Here is a 10925-nt window from a genome sequence, read left to right as displayed (position 1 = left end):
AATTGGGCGTGTTTTCAAGCACCGTACAACAAAACCCGCCCAATTGGGCGTATTTTTACGCACAGTACGACAAAACCCGCCCAATGGGCGTATTTTTACGCACAGTACGACAAAACCCGCCCCCAACGGGCGTGAAACCAGCCCAATCCCGCCCACCCATCTCAACGGAGCGAGGTGTCGGGCCGAGCGCGGAGGACGCCGGGCTCTTGGAGGACTACCTGGTGGCGCTTGGAGGACTGCTCCGCGAGCGATGCCGGCCGCCGCGCAGGGAGCCGTGTTGGGCGCCGAGGCGCTGGAGTCGGTCGGCACGACCCTGCTGGACGCGTCCAAGCCGCTGCGGGAGCGCTTCCGGGCGCTTTTCACCCTACGCAACGTCGGGGGGCCCGAGGCCATCGACTGGATCTCCAGGGGCTTCGGGGACGGGTCGGCGCTGCTCAAGCACGAGTTGGCCTACTGTCTGGGGCAGCTCCAGGACCCGCGGGCCCTGCCCGTGCTCAGCCACGTGCTGCAGGACCCCGGCCAGGAGCCCATGGTCAGGCATGAAGCCGGTCAGTCACTGGTTGATTGGTGTATTGATTGGTGTATTGATTGATTGGTGTATTGATTGATTGATTGATTGATTGATTGATTGGTGGATTGATTGATTAATTGGTGTATTGATTGATGAATTGGTGTATTGATTGATTGGTGTATTGATTGATGAATTGGTGTATTGATTGATTGGTGGATTGATTGATGAATTGGTGTATTGATTGATTGGTGTATTGATTGATGAATGGGTGTATTGATTGATTGGTGTATTGATTGATGAATTGGTGTATTGATTGATTGGTGGATTGATTGATTGATTGGTGTATTGATTGATTGGTGGATTGATTGATTGATTGACTGATTGAGGGGTGTCTGACCCACCTGGAAACCCCATCACCTATTGCTGGCTCAGAGAGTCTCCAAACCCCCAGCCTGAGAATTCCCTGCACCCCTCCCCCCACACCACCCCCTCACGCCCACACAACCACTGCCCCCCCACCACCACCGACACCTGCCAATCCCAAGTAACGTGTATTGGATTGGGAATGCACGCTCCCACTCTCTCTCTCTCTCTCTCACACCCCAGGAGGGACATGTCCTGCTTCTTACCCAATTGCTACCCGGCAAGTGTGAGGCGCAGGTTGGCAGGGACGACGACGACGACAGCAGCGACGATGACTTTTCATTCGTAGCCCGACCCTCGCGCAGGGTAGCGACCCGGAGCGCTTGAGGAACCAAGTCTCTGGGACGCCAGAGTGTGCGTTGGGTGTTGGGGGGTGGGTACTGCTGGCGTCTGACCAGCTCAAACCATCGAGCTTTTCACGTTGCGCTCTCCATCCAGACTTTGAGCTCGCATACAGTCCAGGCTGACTGACGCTCGCTCCACTACAGTGCGCTGCGTTGTCGAAGTTGCCTCCGTTCAGGTGAGACGGTAAACCAAGGTCCTGTTCTGTCTGCCTTTCCAGGTGGACGTTAAAGATCCAGAGGTAGTATTGGAAACGAGAAGGGAGTTTCTCTCTCCTGGTGTCCTGGCCCAACAATTTATTGTTTCGACTTTTAGTTTTTTTTTGTGAAGCTCCAATGTGTTTTTATTTCAGGTGAAGCTTTGGGAGCCATAGGAAAACCTGAAGTCCTTGAATTATTGCAGCAATACTCACATGATCCAGTAGTAGAGGTAAGATAATACAGGCAATGGGGTTGTCTATAAAGTCATTTCCACATCCTGAGACAAACTTGCCTCTGGAGATAACTAGTGTTGCCAAATGGCTGGTATTCCAAGCTACAAATTTCCCAAAGAACTTGGATTCGGATCTCCCGTTAGCTCTGCACGCATCTCAAACCTATAATTCCCAAATGACTCCTGGTTGACACGAGGGAGCAACTTTTGGAACTTGGGTATCAGAGCCAAAATGTCAGCGCTTTTTAGGACTATAGAGAGTGAGGGATTAAAAAATGTCCTCACTATTTCCTAGTAGTGCATTATATTTTAATAAGGCTTTAGGGGGACAGAGAGAAAGAGTTTTACAATCAAAGGTACTGTATTGTTTCCTGCTCTGTAGTGAAGATCAATGCTCATGCAATTTTAAAGCTTTCTGATATCTCGTCATCTTATGTGACGCTCCCTTCAACACTGCTTTTGTATTGAGATTTACAGGTCGCTGAGACTTGCCAGCTGGCAGTAAAGCGCATTGAATGGCTTCAGAACAACAAAGAGCAAACTGGAAACCCATATCACTCTGTGGACCCTGCTCCCCCAGCCCAAGAAAAAGATATTAAAAAGTTGAGGGACATTCTCCTGGACGAATCTGTTCCTTTGTTTGACCGATACAGAGCTATCTTTGCTCTGCGAAATATTGGAAGTGAAGAAGCAGTTCTGGCTTTAGGCGAAGGTAAGTCCTGTCAGTTTTTTTTTGTTTCGTGATTATATCAAGTCCAATAAATTGGGGTGGGTGGGGGTGGGGGGGGAATGACATTTCATAAAGTGAAGTTGATGAACTATTTTTATGTGTTTTTTTTTTCTCCACATCCAGTTATATATTGTACATTTTCTACAATAGTTCCAGAATGAAAGCTACCACCAAGGTTTGAAAAATAAAGTAAATCCAGGGGCGGTAGTTAAGATCAGATTCGATATTGGGGAAGGGGGAAAAAAAGTACATTTTGGCATGAAAGAGGAGACAGCTTCAGGGAGAAGATTTGAGAAAACCCCATTTGAAACAGAAGATATTCTGTGACCAGCAATGCAGAGAGATTAATTTAGCCACAAGTTTAAATGAGTTCTGTATGGATATACGAATATTGACTAATATCATTTGGAAATGAAATGGAAATGTCATATAGGTACAGTAGAGGGTGCTGTCACATTGTTGGCTGATCAGGGGAGCTTTGCTCTGCCCACACAATGTACAGTCAATTCACTTTACAGTATATTCTGTGGAGCACTTGGAGACATATTGAAGAACGTGATAAGGCACTATATCAAATGCAAGGATTATTATATTACTATAATATGTATATATAAGGGAGTAACTTTCCCCTCTACTTCTGCAATATTCGAAGAAATGAAACCCTTTACCAAATTCCTGCCCTTTTGCTCAAATACCTACTGCCGTCACCTGTAACAGTTGCTAATGCAGGAAGTTTCTATATTTTCCACCACTGTGTGATGTGGCTAAAGCAAAATATTTTTTAGCATTATTTTTATATGGAGAGTACGGGTCAGTAATGCCCAGCAGCCTGTTACCATTCTGTCGATAATCGTTCCATAACATAACATGACATAACATAACTGACTCACTCTAAAACCCTGTGAGTACCATACAGTCGATGACCAGTCACATACAGTTGTCAAATGTTTCTGAACAAAGTTATCGACAGCTCTGTGCTTCCTACCTCTCCGCAGGCTTACAGTGTGGCAGTGCTTTGTTCCGACACGAAATTGGCTACGTCTTCGGTCAGATGCAACACGAAGCCAGCGTTCCCCAACTTATCGAAGCGTTGAAAAAACTGGATGAAAGTCCCATGGTCCGACACGAATGTGCAGAGGCTCTGGGATCAATTGCCAAGGAGCCGTGCATTCAGGTGTTGAAAGAATATCTGCAGGACGGAGAGCGTGTGGTGAAAGAGAGCTGTGAGGTGGCATTGGACATGTTGGAGTACGAGAACAATCAGGAGTTCCAGTATGCAGATGGATTGGTTAAATGGAACAAAAATAATTTGTAGGAAGATGTACACCTCTTTTGTTCACCTACTGAAAAACCATCTTCCAATAAAAGATGAAGAGGACTAGACTTTGTAAATACAGTAAACCCTGAGACTGTAACTTGCTGTACAAAGCTGTGTGTATCACCAGTGCCACATGTTCTTCCTGTAGTCTTCCGTCTTAAACGTTCAAGAATGTGTGTTACCCAATGCTTAATCTGAAAGGTTCATAGTTTGCCGACAAGTGGATGGGATGCATGGAATTCCCAGATACTCTTAAACATGGTGATGGGTTTCCACATGTGTCAGCCACCCAGTTACCCCCCGAAAATACAGTTACTATATAGAATATTCTGCGAAGCACTTTGAGACATATCGACGTGATCAGATTCTAAATCAAACGGAAAGGCTTATAAACACACATTTGTGTTCAAAATGCTTTCTGCCACCTGACTGACCTACATTTGTTTTAAGTTAAATTTTGCTGGCTGTAGGAAAACATATCCCAAGAATCCAAGCCCCTGTTTACACTTGATCACCAAGAAACAATAGATCCATTTGATTTCATAACGCGACCTATTTTGAACTATGCCACTTAAAAATAAACATCTCCGAGCAATGGGAGGGTTTTGTGTCGACTCTTGTTGATCACAGATGTTGCTCCTGTTATTTCCCCGATGTTTAGCACTGTAGTGTCGGTGTGAAACCTGTCCTTTCTCTTCGTATCAGTCGATACTTGGTCTGTGCAAACCAGAGAGTTTTGCCGAGAATTATTGTGCTCCCTGATGAGATCTGTATTTAGATACTCTAAGCCTGATTCTCTGATGGTTTAAATTTACTGACTTGACAGGTGAGCACAGTACACCTCGTTCTTTGCTGCTTAATTAATTTGCAGAAGTTGGCGGTGCGAGAACATCCCATAATGAGCAAGCATACACCACCACATCCAGTAAATTCACCAAGTAAATTGACGAAAAAGTTCTGTGTGGTTTTCTCAAAGGAAATCTTATAAAAATCAGTGAGCACCAATAGAGACTCTATTTAGTGACTCACTGATACCTTTGTTTAATATAGGTTAGAGATAGAGGTACATCTCTACTTCATATGAATCAATCATTTATCAATCTTTCTCGCATCAAATTATGTTCTATTTATTCAAATTTGCAACACTAGTTGTACTTTTAACAGCTCTTTATTTATAGCTGCTTATTTGTGCCATAAGCTGATTAAACTATATATTTATAGAATCTACAAAACTCATGTAATTATGTTTTTCTCTTTCTGAGGGCTGGAGCTTTAGTATTAAACTTAATACTAAATGTAATGTAATCAATACCAGTTACACACAATGTATATTTTTGGCCTATTTTGCGCTATCCTTGACCTCTTTCAAGCTCATTGTACAATATTCTTCCGGCCAACACACAATCTTCTTAATATAAATCCTTAAATACTCCCATCTGACACACGCAATGACAAGGCAAGTTTGATTGCAAATCAATAATGCTTTGTACAAAAAAAGTGTTGCATTACATCAGATACATTTTGAGATGTTTAATTGATCAAATTGGTAATACAACAGTGCAATTAATTTGGTTAAATTCCCTGGTAAGTAATGAGCTTGATCTTAATAAATTGCTTTCTCTTCTGCCCCCACCCCACAAACACATACACACACACACTGTGTCTTCCAGCCCTTTTATAGTGCATTGCTTAAAGCTTTAAATAGATCAGAAATGTACCAGGAATATTTCATTTTCATATACAGTAATTCATGTTTCCTGGCCAAAAACAAGCTATCCTTGAAACAACTGCTAGGAGTTATCGAAAAACTGTGGCTGACTGCCTCTCATTCTTGCGGAAGTGACCATAGCTCAATTCACAGCACAGGCTAAAATGGAGTGACTATTTTGTGGGAAAACACACTCTTATGTTAAGTGTGGAGGGAAGAGTATTTGCATGGGAGAGTAATAATAATAATAATAATCCTTGCATTTGATATAGCGCTTTTCACGTCGGGAGGACGTCCCAAAGCGCTTCACAGAACACACTGTAAAGTGAATTGACTATATTTTGTGGGCGAAACACGGCAGCCAATTGCGCACAGCAGCGTCCCACAAACAATCGTGGATTGAGTGACGACATTTTTTTTTGAAGGGATTGTTACCCCGGAAAGCAATATCCTGCATGTTATCAAAAATGTATTTTCTGACCTTTTGACAGTAATATTTATCAGGTTTTAACCGGAGTTACAGACCCTGACCACCTGGCCTGTCTCCTTTCGCTTGTATCGGATCACCTTTTAGTAAATATACTAATTAACTATAGACCGGTTTACCAAATGATCATCTACATTTATAATTGGGAGTACTTTAAGGGTTTTAGCCGCGGATCCATTCATTGTAGCTGCAGGAAATAGGAATAGGGATAGTAAAGGATTAAGAACAGAAGGGGATTATGAGAGCCAAAGGAAAGAATGACTGGCTTCGATCCAGGGATTAATCTGTGTTTAGGAATAGGCAGTTCGTAATGCTGTTTCGGTATGGGGTTGTATCTTTTTTTGCTATTCAGTTGAGTACAATGCAGCTGGGAAGTGCGACTGTGGGAACACTAATGAGCTCTGCCTTTACGAACCATTCACAAAATGCAACTGATATCCCAGAGAGAAAGGAGCACCTTTTCCAGTATGCCAAGGAAGAGGAGGAGATTGTGTACATAGACTACAAGCCTCCCTCGAGGGATGCCATTCATCTTCCTAAACATGTCATCTACTTGCTTTTGGCTGGCTTGATTGTTGTGGCTGTAGCGTATGCCATCGTAGGACATCTTATCAAAGATTTGGTTCATGACTTTGCAGGTAAGTCGCTTAACTGCGGGTTGCCAGCAACAATAACTTTAAAAATAATAATAAATTGGTCACTTCAATCCACGACTGTTTGTGGGACGCTGCTGTGTGCAATTGGCTGCCGCGATTCGTTCACAAAATATACAGTCAATTCATGTTCTGTAAAGCGCTTTGAGAAGTCTCGAATGCAAGGATTATTATTATTACTATTCACAATCAGTAAGCACTTGATGTATATGTAAAATTAGCATTAAACAACAACAACAACAACAACAAGATTCCATTTATAGAGCGCCTTTCACGTCAGGAGGACGTCCCAAGGCGCTGCACAGTTGGGTCATGACCCGAGCATTGGGGGGAAATGGTCAGGGTGAGGGGAGGGAGGGAGAGAGGAGGGGGGAAATGGTCAGGGTGAGGGGAGGGAAGGGAGGGAGCGAGGAGGAGGAAGAGAGTCGAGAGGGGAGCTGAAGGCTCGGTCAAAGAGAAAGGTTTTGAGACCGGCCTTGAAGGAGGAAAGGGAGGAAGCAAGGCGAAGGCACTGGGGGATGGAGTTCCAGAGCCTCGGGGCTGAGAGGCTGAAGGCCCGACCACCGATAGTAGGGCGGTTGGGGCGGGGGACGTGGAGCAGACCGGAGCCAGAGGAACGGAGGGTACGGGCAGGTAGGTAGGGGGATAGTAGGTTGGAGAGGTAGGAGGGAGCAAGGCCGTGAATGGCCTTGTAGGTGAGGATGAGGATCTTGAAATCAATCCTCTGGGGGATGGGGAGCCAGTGGAGGCGAGCGAGGGTAGGAGTGATGTGGTCCCGAAGCCTGGTGCGGGACAGTACACGAGCTGCAGAGTTCTGAATGACCTGCAGCTTGTGGAGGGAGGTGGCGGGAAGGCCGGCGAGGAGAGAGTTCCCATAGTCCAGCCTTGAGGTGACAAAGGCGTGAACCAGGGTTTCAGCAGCGTGAGGGGTGAGGTAGTGCCGTAATCTGGCGATATTCCGGAGGTGATGGAAGGCGGTGCCAGTTGTGGTGCGGATGTGAGGGAGAAAGGACAGCTCAGGGTCAAACAAAACGCCGAGGTTCCTGACTGGCTTTGAGAGGTGGAGAGTGCAGCCTTGGATGCTGATGGTGTCAGCGCCTGAGGTGCGGAGGCGCTGACGTGAGCCAATCAGGAGGGCCTCGGTTTTTCGCACGTTGAGCTGAAGAAAGTTGTCTCTCGTCCAGGACTCGATGTCGGACAGGCAGGCTGTCAGGACATCGGTGGTCGTGGAGTTGAGAGTAGAGGAGGAAAGGTAGAGTTGGGTGTCATCCGCATACATGTGGAAGTTAACCCCATGTTTGCGGATGATGTCACCGAGGGGGAGCATATAGAGGGTGAAGAGGAGGGGACCGAGGACAGAGCCCTGAGGGACACCACATGAGACAGTACGGGGGGTGGAGGAGAAGCCATTCGTTGAGACGAAGTGAAGACGGTGGGAAAGGTAAGAGCTAAACCATTCAAGGACAGTGCCTTGAAGGTTGAGGTGGGAGGACAAGCGGTGGAGTAGGATAGCGTGGTCGAAAGTTATGTTCAAAGTTTACGATTCTGCTTGCCAAAACTATGTGTTTTATAATATACAGCGTCAAAACAATTCAAGTGTAATATAAATAGTTACTGGATAGTTGGTAGTTTACTGATACCTGTATATAGCAGAACGGCAATACTTAATGACCTGCGTTCTGCAAAAACTACAGCTTTAAATACAAATGAAATAGGTTACAAGACACCAGGCATCTGTGGCTTTTTGTGTTCTCTGCATTTGGCGATGTTCACAATTATCAGAAAATATTTTTACAAACTCTTAGTCAAGTTATTGTTGATATGTATTTCAAATATCCGACAATGCAACACCGGTTTCAATGTAATTTTAAACTTGATAGGGTTCTGTGTGAGAATGTTTCGCTTTCTTTGACTTAGCCTTTTAAACAGAAGAGTCACATTAAATAATAATCTAATAACGTTATTATTATGAGTTGAGAAAACATTTCTTCACCCAGAGGATGGTGAATTTATGGAATTCTCTACCCCAGAAGGCTGTGGCTGTTCAGTCATTGAACATATTCAAGACTGAGATCGATAGATTTTTAAAAACTAAAGGGATTAAGGGATATGGGGATAGGGCGAGTAAATGGAATTTGGTTAGAAGATCAACCACGATCGTATGAAATGACGGGGCAGGCTCGAGGGGCCGAATGGCCTATTCCAATTCCTATTTCTCATGTTCTTATATAAAAATACAATAATGTTCTTTGAGTGATCGATCAGGAATGATTCGGTGAACCTGTTGCAGTGAGCCATTGACTTCGTACAGATGCAGAACATGAACTTTTTAACTTTTAACTTCAAAGCTATCTCGCGTTTGACCGCAGATTGGATCTTTGGACCTGACCTAGAGCGAGACGATTGGTTGGACGATATCATGGGCCACCATTACCATAACCAATTTGAGGAAGAGAACATTCGGCAAATGGAGCAGATCGACGAAGAGATGAGAGTGGACGATATCTCGGTGTTAAATGAAGAAATTGTTATACCGATAATCAGGATTCAATCAGATCGCAGAGATTCACTCCCACTCTATCCTATCACCAGTACTGCCTCCATTTTTTCTCCTAGAACCTCTCTTACCATCACCACCAGTACATAAACACAGCATTGATTGATAGCTGAGCACATTTAGAACTCGCAATGAAAAGATTGAGATTTCGTTAGGTAACTGACAACTCACCACCCTCACCCGACAGAAATCCAGAAGATGGAACATAAGACCTGGAGGCGAGAGACTGAAATCAGTGAAAGGATTACTTTGGTTTTAAACAAACATTTCCACTTTCGTAGCTGTTTTTAAACAACATTTTGTAGCAAAGTCATTGAGAAGCACAGTCAAAACCGACAAGTTCTTACTCATATCATTTATGTGATTCAGGTAAAAACGGCTTACAATTTGAACCGAAGAGGGTCTTTTTGATCTGCAGAATGACGAGAGAGAAGATTTAAAGCAATTCTTGTTTACATGGGTCCCATCCACAACTTGAGTTGGGTGTCAGACTGGCTGTTAACTATAATTGGTACAACTCCCATCTTTGTGTCAGAAGGTTGTGGGTTCAAGCCCCTTGTAAGCACTTTAAGCTAATAGTAAATAGACGAGGCTAATTGCCTGATTTTCCAATACAACCCTGGAGGAGCAATGCATTGTCAGAGATGCCAGCCTCCAGATCAACTGTTAAGGGTCCCATCTACCTGTTCAGGTGGACGTTAAAGATATCATGACACTATTTCAATAATTTCCTCCAGATAAGAAAATGGTTATTCACTTCCCGGTCTGTTTGTGGGGCATTGCTGTGTGCAAATTGGCTGCCGCGCTCGCCTACAAAATACACAGTCGTTGCAGTTCACAGTAAAAATACAGCTGCACTTCCTAGTAAAAAAAAACCTTTGAAGACGTCTCGATCATGCTGTGAGTTGTTTTGGCAGCACAAGGTGCTGGATCAAAATGCGACCATAACTATTAATTATTGTTATTATTATTATTTTGTCTATTTGACCTGCTTCAGATTAATGGGTGGAATTGTCCACCCAGGCTGCGAATTTCTGTGTGATCAGGTTGCAATATCTATATCGCCCACAAAACACACAGTCAATTCTCTTCACAGTACATCTTGTGAAGCGCTTTGAGATATCTCAGCGACGTGATAAGGGCTCTGTATCAAACGCAAGGTTTATTATTACAGATCTGCTTGGAAGGAAACATGTAACAAAAAAAAGCGTTGAATCCTTCAATCACATCCTCCGCTCAAGGGAAAACCCTTCACTTTCAATCTGAACACTGACAGAATTCATCTCAATCATTGCCAGCGAGATGTAAACAAGGGGAAGTACAGAGCTTCAAGCCCACAACCTCCTGAACACATTGTAATTGATAGGGGATTGGATGGAGTACATGTTATTTTGCTTTTAACACACATAATGTATATAAATATATTTTAAAAAGATCACTGTTACGGATTCAGCTTTATCAGCCCATGGTCTTAACAGCTCTCTGTGCAAATAAATTTCTTCCAATCCCCCCTTTGCTTCTTAATTTATTTAATCGCTTCGGCTGATGTTTACCGATCAACAGAAAGGGTCTCTGTTTACCCTACCAAACTGCTGTGCATCACTCTCCAGCCCCTACCCCACTCTCTTCAACCACCCAACCCCTCACTCGGGCGCGATATCATATAAATGTACATTATATTATATCTTCCCTGGTAGCAAGCTGGTGGATATCCTGTTGTCAGCACGGTGATGTCCTTTCTATAACAAGCAGCCAAATCAATAT

The 10925-nt window shown here is 44.0% G+C and overlaps 1 protein-coding gene across 1 annotated transcript; it reads left to right on the top strand.

Annotated features, from left to right (window-relative positions):
* The first annotated feature begins 226 nt into the window (after window positions 1-226).
* On the top strand, window positions 227-4351 carry dohh (deoxyhypusine hydroxylase/monooxygenase). The gene is made up of 4 exons (XM_007898692.2): window positions 227-548; window positions 1629-1705; window positions 2186-2420; window positions 3434-4351. The coding sequence occupies exons 1-4, from the start codon at window positions 251-253 to the stop codon at window positions 3751-3753; spliced, it is 930 nt and encodes a 309-aa protein (XP_007896883.1). The 5' UTR covers window positions 227-250; the 3' UTR covers window positions 3754-4351.
* Window positions 4352-10925: the final 6574 nt, after the last annotated feature.

Source organism: Callorhinchus milii, unplaced genomic scaffold (genome assembly GCF_018977255.1).
Source record: "Callorhinchus milii isolate IMCB2004 unplaced genomic scaffold, IMCB_Cmil_1.0 Scaffold21, whole genome shotgun sequence".
NCBI classification, from domain to species: domain Eukaryota; kingdom Metazoa; phylum Chordata; class Chondrichthyes; order Chimaeriformes; family Callorhinchidae; genus Callorhinchus; species Callorhinchus milii.
Note: the sequence above shows the minus strand (reverse complement) of the source record. Positions and strands in the feature narration are given on the sequence as shown.

Excerpts from the sequence above, each read along its gene's own strand:
- dohh (XM_007898692.2), top strand. The coding sequence starts at position 251 with ATGCCGGCCGCCGCGCAGGGAGCCGTGTTGGGCGCCGAGGCGCTGGAG. Across the intron at positions 549-1,628 it reads CATGGTCAGGCATGAAGCCG|GTGAAGCTTTGGGAGCCATA; the intron begins GTCAGTCACTGG and ends TTTTTATTTCAG. Across the intron at positions 2,421-3,433 it reads AGTTCTGGCTTTAGGCGAAG|GCTTACAGTGTGGCAGTGCT; the intron begins GTAAGTCCTGTC and ends ACCTCTCCGCAG.